Raw genomic sequence first — 15,096 nt, forward strand, 5'->3', positions numbered from 1 at the left:
CTGGAGTGTTTGGGGCCCGGCCCACAACAGAGAGAGCACCTCCAAATTAGAATTTGGCACTCAGGCTGAAAGAGGCACTCAGGCAGCCCCTGCTTCTGCCATGATGGCCCATTTTTGCTCCAAGGCGAAAGGAAGGGGAAACGAGCATTGCTGTGCTGCCTTTGTGGGACATGGCTTTTCTTTCCTCCCCCCAGGGTGCTTGTCCAAGAAATGGAATTTCTGCAGTTCCTAGATATATATCTGAGGGAACTGCACTGGCTGCTTATTCGCTACCGGGCCAGGTTTAAGGTTCTTGTACTTGTGTTCAAAGCCCTAAACAACTTGGGACCAGGATACCTGAGAGAGCTCTGCCTTCTCCCTTACCAACCTGCCCGGTCACTGGGGTCATTCGAGGGCCTGCTCCTGGTGGTTCCACATAGACCTATGGTCCTATTGGAGTCCCCCAGGGGAAGAGCCTTCAGTGTGGTGGCCCCCCGACCTATGGGATTCCCAGCCTCTGGAGGTCAGGTACACGCCAACTTTGTATTCCTTCCGGCGCCTCTTGAAAATGCTGCTGTTCCAGGAATCCCTCCCTTAATGACCAGCCACAGTTTTATTTGCACGTCGTTTCTTTTAAAAACGTAATTTCAGTGTGGTTTTTATTCTGTTTTTATTCTTTTATTCTGTTTGTCCACCGCTCCAAAATTGAGTGGGGAGCGGTATATAACTATTATTAATAAATAAAATGAATAGATACATTTATTTTACTTTGTTACATTTTTATACTGCCCAATTGCCGAGGCTCTCCGGGCAGTGCACAATTAAAACCGTAAAATTCAACAAGACCAAATTTAAGAGGTAAAAATACCAACTCACACCAAAATAAGTTATAGTCCAGGGAAAGCCTGTCTGAAGAGAGACGTTTCCAGGAGGTGTTTAAAGGATGTTACATTTTCCACCTCCCGAACCACACAAGGGAGGTTTTTCCAGAGGGTGGGTGCTGCTACAGAGAAGCCCCTCCACCTCCGTCGAGGTCCTTCGTTGTGACATTCTGTTCATTTTGGACTGTCGAGCAAGACCTCCTCTGAAAATCGTAAATAATGTCTGGGTGTATGTAAGGGAAGGCCGTCTGCTAGGTATTCTGTCTATAAGAGGAGCTATATGTTTGTGGACTCTGGGCAGCAGGAGAAAGCCATTAAGTATAATTTTAAAAAAACTTTGCATGAAGTTCAGCAAGGTTTCCTAGGGAATTTCCGGGTAGTGGGTTTAATTCTCAGCTTCGTTCTCCAGCGAATGAAGGACTTTTGTGTTTAAAATCCCACCACAATGCAGGATTTATTGTAAAACGGAGTCTAGATAAAGAACCAGCGCCTTGTCGTTGCAGGGATGTGAACACGACCATCATGGAGCTCCTTATCATGGTGTACGCCTGCAAAACGTCTTGTGCCAAAAGCATTATTGGCGTGGTCCCCTACTTCCCATACAGCAAGCAGTGTAAGATGAGGAAAAGGGGATCCATTGTCTCCAAGCTTCTGGCTTCGATGATGTGCAAGGCAGGTAAGGACATAGAACGGTGACGGGCAACGGCGAAGCATGGCGGGGCCCTTGGACAATCCCCCTTTTCATCTCTCTGTAGTCTAGGAGCTTGGCCCTCATCTAAAGGTCCTTCCATGAGACAAGGAAGGAAACGAGGGAGGGCTTATAAAGGAAAGTGATGCCTTGCTATCAGATGAGCAGCTGTAGCTCGGTGGCAAAGCACCTGCTTTTGCTTGCAGAAGGTCCTCAGGCAGGGCTGGGAGAAGACCTCTACCTGAAACCCTAGAGAGAGCGGCTGCAGCTCAGTGGCAAAGCACCTGTTTTTGCTTGCAGAAGGTCCCCAGGCAGGGCTGGGAGAAGACCTCTGCCTGAAACCCTAGAGAGAGCGGCTGCAGCTCAGTGGCAAAGCACCTGTTTTTGCTTGCAGAAGGTCCCCAGGCAGGGCTGGGAGAAGACCTCTGCCTGAAACCCTAGAGAGAGCGGCTGCAGCTCAGTGGCAAAGCACCTGTTTTTGCTTGCAGAAGGTCCCCAGGCAGGGCTGGGAGAAGACCTCTGCCTGAAACCCTAGAGAGAGCGGCTGCAGCTCAGTGGCAAAGCACCTGTTTTTGCTTGCAGAAGGTCCCCAGGCAGGGCTGGGAGAAGACCTCTGCCTGAAACCCTAGAGAGAGCGGCTGCAGCTCAGTGGCAAAGCACCTGTTTTTGCTTGCAGAAGGTTTCCAGACCTCTGCCTGAAACCCTGGAGAGCCATTTCTGCCAGTCAGACTAGGCAATATTGAGCTAAATGGACCAAGAGTCTGTCTCGGTATTATTTATGTGTTTATTACATTTCTATACCGCCCATTAGCCGGTGTGGGCAGGATTGGCCATGTGCATGGCCCTGAGCCCCTTCACGGCTGGGGTGAGATATAAATGTAATAAATAAAGATAACAGAATTTACTGTATGCACAGGCAGATACTTAAAGTATGGATTGTAATGTTTATTGTGGGAGAAGTACTTCCTAAATCATCTCTACTTGAGGAATACATTTTTATTATCTGCCACCTGTTTCTTGCGGTTCTGACATTTAAAATATCGGTTCCCTCTGTTTCCCCAAAGGTCTGACTCACCTGATCACTATGGACTTACATCAAAAGGAAATCCAAGGGTTCTTTAATGTCCCTGTCGACAACCTAAGAGCGTCTCCATTTTTGCTACAGTACATCCAGGAAGAGGTGAGCAAAACTGTGTTTCATTTCATTTCATTCATTACGTGTCACCTGTTTCCAAGCCAAATGGGGTGGGTGATCTCTGTCCATCCCCTCCTAGGCCTGGCAAGTATGATGGGCAATTCTTGTTTGAGCATAACTGTTCTCACCTAATGAGGATCAAGTATGGATATTGGGTTGCAGGGATGGGAACAGTTAGATAATGTGTTGACAACCGGCAAATCCACCAATTTTAAAATCTCTTCACTGGCTGCCAATTAGTTTCCGGGCGAAGTATAAAGTGTTGGTTATCACCTTTAAAGCCCTACATGGTTTGGGTCCAGGCTACCTGCGGGATCGCCTTCTCCCGTACAATCCGCCCCGCACACTCAGGTCCTCTGGGAAGAACTTCCTTTAGCCAGCCAAAACTAGGCTGACAGGTATTACCCAGAGAACCTTTTCCTCTGCTGCTCCCAGACTATGGAATGGCCTGCCAGAGGAAATTTGGCAACTTGACAGTCTTTTAGCATTTAAAAAAGCAATAAAGACTGATCTATTCCAGCAGGCATACCCAGTGAAATTTTAGAATGTTTTTCGGATGTTTTAAGGATGTTTTAATCATGTAAGGATGTTTTTAATCAGTTTTTAATGTGTTTTATATTCACTGTTGTTCCCCGCCTCGATCCAAGTGGAGAGGCGGGTAAGAAATATATTATTATTATTATTATTATTATTATTATTATTATTATTATTATTATTGGTGTAGGAATTCTACTATTCAGGACTTAAAGCATGCCGGTGCATCCCAAACCCTTTTACAAGGATGTTTCCTGTTTGGGATGCCCAGCCAGCCTGGAACAAGAGCTTCATGCTCTTTGGGGCTTGTGAGAAAAGCTCTCTAAAAGGAAATGGCCTGTCGGGAAAAGAAGGAGAAGCAATGTTTTAAGTTTTGTGTTAGGAGTTCCCACTATAGCAAAGCCAGTATAGGGGCAATTTTAAATTTCCACTGCGAAAGGTGAAGTGAAAATGACAACTTTTGTATGTGGCTCTGTGTTCCATCCCTCCGCCTTTGTTTACAGATTCCAGACTACAGGAATGCTGTGATTGTGGCCAAATCTCCTGCGTCTGCAAAGAGGTGGGTGTATAGTTTAATCTTCCGAACCATTTAACTGTAGAGTCAAACTAACTGTTGATATTTTGAAATTGTGTAAATAATCAAATGTATATTTTACAACGAATGGGTGTAGTTAAAGATTGAAAGTAGAGAAACGCAGCAGCAAATTAGGCAGGTGTCTATAATGAAGGCAAGAAACACCTGAGTTAATTGATGTCAGTTTGCTAACCGTTTAAAAAGGGAGTGTCTTAAACAGTTGGTACGAGGGGGTTGGAAGGAGGAAAAGAATTGACGAAAGGAACATTGTGGCAGAAAAGGAGTTGGAAGCAAGGTTGCTGATACTGCATCGTTTGGCTGGCACGGGAGGAAAGCTTCAAAGCAAAAGGTCTGAAAACTGAAACTCCCAGAGACTAATTGCTGGTAGGAAAGATTGTTTAAAAGTTCTCAGAAGAAAGGAAGAAGAATGCAATCTGAATATGAAATGAAATGAATTGTATGTTGTTCTATTGCCAATGCTGAAAAGTAAAGCTATACTCCTATTAACCTTCTTGGCGTAAGAACTTATCTTTACAGCAGCGTGGGGGAGTAAGCTTGAATCCGCGGACTCCTTCCTCTCGGGTGAGGAAAGAGTATAAACACAACCCAACACTAACTTTGACATCTGAAGTTTGCACCTGTATAGGGGTGAACATCACTTCTAATAAATTGCAGGAGGAGGCAGAGGGCATGAGCAGAAAATCTCAACCTGTGTATACTTCTACTAATAAAGCTGCTATGATTTATTTATTTTTAATCTGCCCAATAAAAGGCATTCTCTGGGTGGATGACAAAAACTAAAAGAATAAAAAACAGTACGAAAGACATTGAAACACCGTCTTAACAAAATGCCTTTGCTGTCTCATTTGTAAGAAGCACATGCAATAACAATTGGAAAACAGCAAGATATCTTGGCTCTTCTGCAGGACATCTGCGTGCAGGACTAAAAATAATGGGTGGTCTCAGACTTGCCAGTAACGTTTTAGATCACTGTGCTGTGAGAGTGGCATCCCTCTCCCAGGGTCCTACTGAAATCTCCAAATGCAATAATATGAATGTGACAAACAGGTGGTTTCAGAAAGTTGTGTTTCATAGGATCGTAGAATAGCAGAGTTGGAAGGGGCCTACAAGGCCATCGAGTCCACCCCCCTGCTCAATGCAGGAATCCACTCTAAAGCATCCCTGACAGATGGTTGTCCAGCTGCCTCTTGAAGGCCTCTAGTGTGGGAGAGGCCACAACCTCCCTACAAGTATACTTAAGAACATAAGAACATCAGAAGTGCCCAGATGTTGGATCAGACCAAGGGTCCATCTAGTCCAGCACTCTGTTCACACAGTGGCCAACCAGCCATCGGCCAGGGATGAACAAGCAGGACATGGTGCAATAGCACCCTCCCGCCCATGTTCCCCAGCAACTGGTGCACACAGGCTTATTGCCTCCAATACTGGAGATAGCACACAACCATCAGGGCTAGTAGCCATTGATAGCCTTTGCCTCCAGGAATTTATCCAACCCCCTTTTGAAGCCATCCAGATTGGTGGCCATCACTACATCTTGTGGTAATGCTTTTAAAACTTGATTTTGTTCTGACTTTATACTGCTAGTTTTACCCTACCCTGTGCCTGTTTGGTGCATTCTCTTCCCCTCCTTATTGTTTTATTATGATTTTATTAGATTGTAAGCCTATGAGCAGGGTCTTGCAATTTAATGTTTTACTCTGTACAGCACCATGTACATTGATGGTGCTATATAAATAAATAAATAAATAATAATAATAATAATAATAATAATAATGAGTTCCATAATTTAACTTTGCGCTGTGTGAAGAAATCCTTCCTTTTATTTGTCCGGGATCTCCCACTGATCAGCTTCATGGGACGACCCCGGGTTTGTGAGAGCACTGAGCTTGGTGGGTCAACACATCAGCCTGGGTTGTTTGCCATGTAATATGTGGAAATGGCCTTTGACCTTTGTTTAAAACTGAAATACAAAAGGACACATGGTAACTGGGATGGATGTTTGCGTGAACCTATCGGTGTTTCGTCATTGACTTGGCTTGGCCTCAGTGTGCAACCATCGGCTAAGATCCGTAGGGGAGGAATTCCTGTCTTAACCTCCCATTCTTTGCATCATTCCTTGTTGTTTCTCTCCTGTTTTTCACATCATTAATGAGGTGCGTTAACAATGTTGTCTTGTGTTGTCTTTAGAGCGCAGTCGTTTGCAGAGCGCTTGAGACTGGGGATTGCTGTGATACACGGTGAGGCTCAAGACGCAGAGTCTGACCTGGTGGATGGCCGCCATTCGCCCCCGACAGCCAAAAGTGTCGCTGCCATTCATCCTAGCTTAGAGATGCCCAGTAAGTAGCGGTATGTGAGAGCCTGTGCTTGTCTGGATGTGCGCTTCATGTACAACTAGAGATGTAAAATTTCCGGAAATTCTGAAGCCATGGGAAAAAAAACATGTTTGTTTTTTTTGTAACAAATGGAGCTACAAGCTCCTGAACTGTAAGGAATCTCTTTGGTTTTGCCGGTTTACGAGGAGCAGGCAAAAAACAATTTAAAAAACACACACACAGAGAAGAAACCATCAACATTAGTAACAAAGAAAATTATTTATGTCTCCGCTAGTCCTCCAGTGTCAAGCAGACATAAAGCAGCCGTTCCCATAAAAAGAACTGAGAAAAAGGGGGGTACCAAGATTCAGTGAATATGCATGAAATTTAATCAGACATTTCCTGAGCTATAGCTATTACTATCAGGTTCAGTCTCTGCTTCAATGGCAGTGCTGCCCCCTAGAGGCAGAAATGCATCTTGCTCTTGCATTTGAGAGTTGTAGTCTCAGTTTGCAACCTTGCTTGCTTGTCCTCAGTGCACAGAAATTGTAAAAATCTGATACTCTACATAGTTTCTAGAAATCTTCTGGATAAGTAAATATATGAATACCTTGTCTTAAACATTTTATTCATCATGCTAAAATAAATCATTCCACAATCCATTTTTCTTCATTTTTTTCTGAAAAACAAAACAAGGCTTCAGAAAAAACTGTGTCGTCCCCCTGAGCTTTTTTTTTTTTGGGGGGGGGGGGTTCCAGGCCTTCACATCTCTATGTACAACAGGTAGCTTTCTCTCATCTATGCTACAGCATGGTGATTTGTGGAGGAAAATTTGAGAGTTTGGCCTTGCCCTTAAGTCCTTTTGCAATTCCATTTAGGAGTCATCTACCTCAGTTTGCATGTCATGATAAAGCAGAGCCGCTGAGCGTTCTGGCTTGTCGTGAGCAGGCAAGGGTGCTGACGCTTGCTTCTTGGTCTCTCCCACTTCTCCTGTAGAAAATTGTGTCCCGTAGAATGCCCTCTGCTGCCTACCTGGGGGAGAAAGGTGAAGGATATATGATATAATAACTCTTTTTGGTTTTGCTTCCTAAATCAGTGCTCATTCCCAAAGAGAAGCCTCCCATCACGGTTGTCGGAGATGTAGGCGGAAGGATAGCCATCATTGTGGTATGTAGTAATCTTAGTGCAGCAAACCTGTGGATTTTGGGCTGCTTTTATGCTGCTCTTCTACGTTGTGATGTATTGATGCATTTGTGCTGCTTTTTCCTTAACAACATACTTGTACATTCACTTGTTTTTGTTGTAATTTTAATTCCTTCTAAGTTTCCCTAGGAACTTGTTGAAGGGTGGGCCGTAACTCCCTTAAACGGAAGCATTTTGTGTGTTGGAATACTAAGCCAGGCCATGTGAAAACTTGATCCTGACCTCTGTAGCGTAGTTCCACTGGTGAAAAGAGCGAGGATGCTTCAGTGGAGAAATGTTTGCCCCTTTTACAACAGGCAGTCAGCTTTTCATACTGCACAGGGACAGGGCAAATGAGCTTAATAGATGCTTGTGCTGCTCCCGGACTGTGGAATGGCCTGCCGGAGGAGACTCGTCGACTGAAAAGTCTACTAGCGTTCAAGAAAGCTATCAAGACTGATCTCTTCCGGCAGGCCTATCCAGGGGGATTTTAAGATGTTTTTAAAATGTTTTTAGGATGTTTTTAACAATGTATATTAGGTTTTAATTGAGTATTATGTATTATGTTCCCCGCCTCGATCAGGATGGAGAGGTGGGCAGGAAATAAATTTATTATTGTTATTATTGTAAGTTAGACAAAGGACTAAAGTTATCTAGGGAGATGCTGAGATAACTTTAGGAGAAGATGGAATAGGGCTGCCTTCCATAATCTGTTGCTGTCCAGCTGTGTTGGACTACAACTCCCATACTTGCTGGGGGATGCTAGGAGTTGTAGTCCAACACAGCTAGAGGGGCACCAGATTGGGGAAGGTTGGATGAGAGCAGGGGAAAGGACAGTGCCATGAATAGAGCAGCATCAGCGTGTTTCCATGATTCGTTAGTAAGTCTCTCCGAAAAGCGAGTCCCTTTTGCGCCTCGGAAAGGCTTCCCAAGTGCTCAAAATCAAAACAGGTTGGGCAGGCCTGCGGGGGAATGCATTGCTGGCTTGTTTGTTGCTGCGGCCTGCTATAGGTGCCCCTTAGGGGATTTTGAAGCTCGCGTTTGGTAAAAGTAATTGTCAGTGGCCATTTGTCATTTGGGACCCCTGGAAGCAACAGGAAATGCTGTACCATTTGCATCTCGGATCACTTTCCCCTCCGTCCTGCGGCTATCTGCCGTTGCAAAACGTGCTTGGAATGCAGTGATGGAGATCCCCAGGGCTCGATCCCAGGAGCCCAAGGTTGCTCTTGCAATGTGTGATGTCAACAGTGTCTCTAGGCAGAGGCTGAGCAACGTCCTCTCCCTCCCTGAGTTATCAGTCCGCTCCCACGTGTCTGAGACTCTGAGAGAACGATCTCACTCTTCTTCTTTTTTAATAGGCCCTCTGAATAGTTGTGGTGTCATTTCTATAAGAAGTCCTTGGAAGCCTTCTCAGAAGCCCCCAGGCTCATTTCTCTTTTGCTTCTTTATTTGATTAGAAAAGCCTTCCACCTTTCCGTTTTAAAACCCACGGGGCGGCTTGCAACCCAGTATATAAAAACCACAACATAACCAGGCAAAGGTCAACAGCAATTCAAGCAAAACAAAGCAGTGTAAGCAATTACTATGGATCCATTACAGACATCATACAAGTCCGGTAAAATGCCAGAACAGCACAGCCTTTTCTTAACGGGCTTCCTTGGGAAACCGTGGGAGGGAAGCAAGGCAGTATTAGCACCACAACCAAAAAGACTCTCCTAAGCGGGGCCTCCTGCCTTATTTCGGGCAGAATAGGCTGTGTGGAGCAGGCCCTTTGAGGAAGACCTTATTATGCAGGTAGGCCTGTGGGGAAAAACAGCTCTCTGAATTCAGGGCCAAGACCCTTTTATTCCTTGAGCCAAAAAACCGGCTGCTGACAATGATGTATGACTAGCGCTGGAGGCAACGTGACTCACTAGATCCCTCTCTTTCTCCGGTGCGGCTTCGCCAGGGAAATGCTGACATACTGTTCGGTGTTCTCTTGGCTAGGATGACATCATAGATGACGTGGATAGCTTCCTCGCGGCCGCCGAGACGCTCAAAGAGAGAGGTGCCTACAAGATTTTCGTCATGGCCACCCACGGCCTCCTTTCCTCGGATGCCCCCAGGTTGATAGAGGAGTCTGCAATTGATGAGGTACGCAGGCAGACTGGGGCCGTTTTTCAAGATGGCTGCTCGCTTCTGAAACTCGTGTGTTGCATGTGGATGTTTGCTTGGGAGAAAGTTGATTGATTGCTTGATTGCATTTATAGCCCGCCTCTTTTCCTCCAAGGAACTCAAAGCGGTGTGCATAATCCTCCTCTTTTCCATTTACACGGTTTGGGACCACCATACCTGACGGAACGCCTCTCCCGACATGGATCTACCCGTACACTGCGCTCAACATCTAAGGTCCTCCTCCGAGTGCCTACTCCGAGGGAAGCTCCGCGGATGGCAACAAGGGGGAGGGCCTTCTCAGTGGTGGCCCCCCAATTGTGGAATGATCTCCCCGATGAGGCTTGCCTGGCGCCAACATTGTTATCTTTTCGGCGCCAGGTCAAGACCTTTCTCTTCTCCCAGGCATTTAACAGCATTTAACAACATATGCTAAGTTCGTTTGTTTTGTAATGGACCCCAGAACTGTTGTTTAAAATGGATACTGTTTTATACTGCTTTTATATTTTTGATGGTTTAAAATTTTGTATACTTTTTAACGTCCACTGTTTTTAACTTTTGCAAACCGCCCAGAGAGCTTCGGCTATGGGGCGGTATATAAATGTAATAAATAAATAAATAACTAAATTTCTATCCTAACAACAACAACAACAACAACCCTGTGAGGTAGGTTGGGCTGACAGTGTGACTGGCTCAAAGTCACCCGAGTGGGGACCAGAACCCAGATTGCCCTACTCCCGATCCAATACTCTAGCCACTACGCCACATGGGCTCTGTTGTAGTCAAAGAGATTTACTTCAGTATAAAACTGCCAAGTACAGGGAGAACAGCGGGTTAACATGCAGCGTATAGCTCTGTGGCTCCTAAAGTTATAACCATATTTTTTTTTTTACTTTCATCCCCACCCCACCCAAAAGCAAATCACCAAAATTGCTACAAATTTGCTTCCCTCAAATGCAGCTGTAAATTTGGGAGGGTTGGGTCTTTGTGCTCCATGCTAATGGTAGCAATCAACCTGCCCATGAGAAGTGTTCCTCTCTGTTGCTTTTTTCAGCTTTGCAGCTTTTGTAGGTTGCACACTTGTTTCGACGGGAGGGGAGAACTCTGTAGGTGATGGCCACCAATCTGGATGGCTTTAAAAGGGGATTGGATAAATTCCTGGAGGCGAAGGCTATCCATGGCTACTAGACCTGATTGGTTGTGTGCTATCTCCAGTATTCGAGGAAGTAAGCCTGTGTGCACCAGTTGCTGGGGAACATGGGCGGGAGGGTGCTGTTGCACCATGTCCTGCTTGTTCATCCCTGGCCAATGGCTGGTTGGCCACTGTGTGAACAGAGTGCTGGACTAGATGGACCCTTGGTCTGATCCAGCCTCAGGGCTCTTCTTACGTTCTTATCTGTTGTCCTTCTGTTGGATCCTGGAACAGCGATTGCACTCCTTAATCCACTTGCGTGCTCCGCTTTTATAGCTGCTGTTAAGTTTCTTGAGTTTTTGAAAGGTGGCTTAGAAATGCGTTCAGCAATCCGCCCTTGACAGTCATCACAACTCCTTGCTTAACATTAGGGTGTTGTTGTTTTTTACCCTGTATTATCATTTTTGTAAGCTTCTTTAAAAAAAAAGTGGAATACATACTTAAAGCGTTTAAAATATAGTGATGGTCGTCAAAATATCTTAAAAACCAGCAATGAAAAGCAATGGGCAGAGTGGGTAAAGCAAATAGAAACAGAACAGCACAGCAAAGCTTCTCCAGAGACCTTGAAAATCCAGATTTTGACAAGGTTTCAAAACAACATGCTATAAACAAGCACTTCCTTGCTTCCTCCGGCCAGGATGCCCCCACCCTCTCGATGGGCCTTTGGGTTTTCTCAAGCAAGTGTAAAATGTGGCCTCTCCGGCCGGCCGGCTTTAAAGTACCTGAGCTAAGCTATCTCATGCCTCACCTGCTGCTTTTCCCATTAGGGTTTCAGTACCTGCGTCCTGGTCTTGCTCCGAGAAGGTCAGAGGGGCTACACGTGGGTCGGAGGGTGAGGGCCAGTGCAATTATTACACTCTGAAGAGTGTTCGGAAACTCCAGCTGGTTCAAAGAGCTGCAGACAGATTGTTGACCGGGGCTGGTTACAGGGAGCACACAACAACTCCCCTGTTAAACAGCTCCACTGGCTTCCAGTCTGCTTCCGGGCACAATTCAAAGTGCTGGTTATGACCTATAAAGCTCTATATGGTTCGGGTCCAGGTTATTTGAAAGAACGTCTTCTCCCTTATGAGCCTGCCCGTGATTTGAGATCTTCTGGAGAAGCCCTTCGTTCAGTCCCACCATCTTCACAGGCGTGCCTGGTGGGAACATGGGAGAGGGCCTTCTCGGTGGCTGCTCCGGTGCTCTGGAACTCTCTTTACGGGGAAGCTAGGCTGGCTCCCTCCTTGATGGGCTTTCGGAAGCAGGCTAAAACTTTTTTGTTCCAGCAAGCCTTTGGAGAATAATCCATCCCTCCATCTATGTTAATGTCTTACAATTTTGTTGTGTATTATTTAATTGTTTATGGTTTTGTTTCCCTCCCCCCCCCCCCCATGTATATTTTAAACTTTGTAAGGCCGCCTTGAGGCCCAGCATTGGGCAAAAGGCGGGATACTAATAATAATAATAATAATAATAATAATAATAATAATAATAATAGCCTTACGGTAGCCCTGAGAGGTAGGTCTGTCTGGCCAAGTGTGTTGTGGTGATGAACTTTGTGGCTGAGTAGGAATTTGAACTCAAAGTCTTCCTGCTCCAAGCCTCATGCTTTGCCCTACAGTGGCTCTCTGGTCAATTGCTGTTCTGGTGCTCTTCCCTCACACCCCAACACAAAGCAAACTGGGGGATACCTACAAAACCTTCCTGTTCCTGATTTCTCTCGTAGTGCGTTGCTAGGATAAATGGAGCTGTACCAACATGCTATGAAGAAGGTGAATTATCCTTTTTTGGGCAAGCTTCTTTAATTATTTTTTAAAAAAACAACTGTTGTGAGACCCTGAAGTAGTATGGTTGATACTGCAGCTCAACTTCTTACCTCTTTGCCCTTTCTTTCCAGGTTGTGGTCACCAACACTATTCCTCACGAGATACAAAAGCTGCAGTGCCCCAAAATTAAGACTGTGGATATCAGTATGATCCTTTCAGAGGCCATTCGCAGAATCCACAACGGGGAGTCCATGTCGTACCTTTTCAGAAACATAGGACTGGATGACTGATAGTTTTTGGGAGGCTTTGAAGAAGAAGAAGAAGAAGACAATATTTTCAGGGGCCAAACTGGACATGTACAGAAACCGAACTGTGAAGCATTGTGGCTTGGACTTTGTATTTCAATGGAACCCATTCTGTTTAGTTTCTTCCTTCTCCCCTTCCTCCCCTATGGTTCGATTCAGTAGATGAAAATTTCAGAGCTATTTTCTTTGCGATTTTTTTGAGAAAAACGGACTTTATCCCAAATAAACCCACCCAACCCCCCAAAAGCTTTTTTAAAAAAAATCTAGTTGCTGTTAGATTAGCTGCACCATTTATTAAGGGCATATTCCTTGGGGAAATCTTCTGCTCATTGTAGTGAGTTGCATTGTGCAAGAGCCCTGCTTCTGTTCACACCCACCCACGCCCTTGACAACTTGGGTGACCAGGAGAACTATTTGAAGAGGAATTGTGTCCCTGGGGCAATGATGTGGAATCGTCCTCCTGGTCAGACACGTAGGACCTTCCCAGATCTCATCTGCTTGTATGCAAAAATTATAGCCTCGCACGCCGTAGAAACTCAGTTTATCACAAAAGTGAACAAGGGCCACTAGCGTGGTGCAAATACCCTCTTCAGTCTCTTGCTTTGTGCAACTCCTGGTTCAGCTTACGTGAAAGAATGCCCTAGAAGATGGGGCCCCCAAGCGTGCAACGCACTCGCACACACTGGGGGCTGTGGCTCCTAAGTGAAACATGCCTCCCTCCCCCCCCCAAAAAGCAGCTTGCTTATGAGTGCTTTAAAGGATTAATAACATTAAAAGGTAGCTACTGTATAGAATTTGCATCTGACAAGCCAAAAAAAAAAAAAAATGAAGGTTGCACTGTCGTACGCGGTTCAGTGACATTTTTTGTAGAAGTGTTTTTATAGGAAAAGCATATGGAATATGCACTGGTATTTATTTTCTGCAACAAGAAGAATAAAAGATTTTGTTTTTGTGTGAGCTTCTTAGGAAACGTTTGTTCAGCGGTTGTGTTGTTTTTGTTAGGCTGAACAATACCATTGTGGGAAACGTACATGCGTTGCACCCTTTGTTTGTTTGTTTGTTTAACCACCCTAAATAATTTGGTGTTGTCAGCAAACTGCTCACTCCTAATTCCAGAGCATTTCTGAAAAAGTTAAAAAGCATTTCCCTGCTTCAGATCCCACTGTTTACATCCCATTTATTCTTGAACTGACAACTTATTCCTGCTCTCTGTGTTCTGCTGTTTAACCCGTTACCAGTCCATAAGAGGACCTCTTCTCTTATCCCACGACTTCTAAGTTTGCTCAGGAATCTTTGGTGAGGTTCTTTGCCAAAACCCTTTTGAAAGTCCAAGTAAACAACATCTACCGGATACCCCTATCCATGTGTTTATTGACACTCTAAAAGAACTCTAAAAGGTTAGACAGGACAGGACTTAACTTGGCAGAAGCCATGCTGATTCCTTTTCAACCGGATTTGTCCTTCTGCGTGCTTGATAATTTTATATTTAATAACGCTTTCCACCAATTTACCTGGAACAGACAGTGTGCTAAGTGGCCTGTAATTTCCTGGATCCCTTTCTAAAAATTGGTGCTGCGTTGACCACTCTCAGACTCCATTCCTTTGGTCCAGAGGCCAAACTGTGGGATCATCCCCACCACCACCGCGGTCCCACCCAGATCGGATCCCCAGTGCTTACTTTCGAGTAAAAAAACATAGCTGCTTGCTATGTATCAAAGTAGAAGCGGGCAGAAGGTAGATCTTTATCCAAATTACAAATTTTATTCATGGCTACCCTAAATGAGTTTTAGCCGAACACATATTATCACACGTTACTACATAAAAAATTAAAATTAGCCGAACTCCGTACAGCAATTACCCCCATCAGCACACATCTCCTACAGTAAACATATCCTAATTTCTCATTGTACTCTGTATATCTATGGTATATCTATTGTTTACAACCATCCACCTGAACCTGTTCCTTCCTAATTTTTGCAGCTGTTACCGCAAAATAGGCCAAATTCAGTAGGGTCGATTTCTCTGCCGTTAGTAGGTAGCCTAATTTCGCTTGGTCTGTTAAATGCACCATAGGGGTCAAATACCTAGCTAAATATTTATTCCTAGGGCTGTTGTATAATCTGCAGTATAATATATAGTGAACAGAGTCCTCCACCTCTTGCTCGCCACAACAGCAAATTCTTTGAGATCTTTATCCACTGGAAGATCTCTGTGTGACTTGTAGTAGATCCAGCAGGACTTCTGACTCCCAGCTGTTTACCGACAGCAACAACAAAAAGGTTTTCTTCCCCCATTCTTTCCCCCCCCCTAAACTAGGTGGCTGAAACAGGAAGT

The 15,096-nt window shown here is 44.9% G+C and overlaps 1 protein-coding gene across 3 annotated transcripts in view; it reads left to right on the forward strand.

Moving 5' to 3' along the window:
- PRPSAP2 (phosphoribosyl pyrophosphate synthetase associated protein 2) overlaps positions 1-13,719 on the forward strand; it is a 31,192-nt gene extending 17,473 nt beyond the window's left edge. For 2 of the 3 annotated variants that reach the window (XM_063143114.1, XM_063143112.1), the window contains exons 6-12: positions 1,364-1,536; positions 2,613-2,728; positions 3,781-3,836; positions 6,060-6,208; positions 7,281-7,351; positions 9,353-9,499; positions 12,589-13,719. In XM_063143114.1, the coding sequence (XP_062999184.1) occupies positions 1,364-1,536; positions 2,613-2,728; positions 3,781-3,836; positions 6,060-6,208; positions 7,281-7,351; positions 9,353-9,499; positions 12,589-12,747 (871 nt within the window). In that variant the 3' untranslated portion in view covers positions 12,748-13,719. Of the gene's footprint in view, positions 1-1,311; positions 1,537-2,612; positions 2,729-3,780; positions 3,837-6,059; positions 6,209-7,280; positions 7,352-9,352; positions 9,500-12,588 lie in introns of all 3 variants that reach the window. The other variant, XM_063143115.1, reaches the window with a different exon arrangement.
- Positions 13,720-15,096: the final 1,377 nt, after the last annotated feature.

The sequence above is a fragment of the Elgaria multicarinata genome, chromosome 17 (genome assembly GCF_023053635.1).
Source record: "Elgaria multicarinata webbii isolate HBS135686 ecotype San Diego chromosome 17, rElgMul1.1.pri, whole genome shotgun sequence".
Taxonomy (NCBI): domain Eukaryota; kingdom Metazoa; phylum Chordata; class Lepidosauria; order Squamata; family Anguidae; genus Elgaria; species Elgaria multicarinata.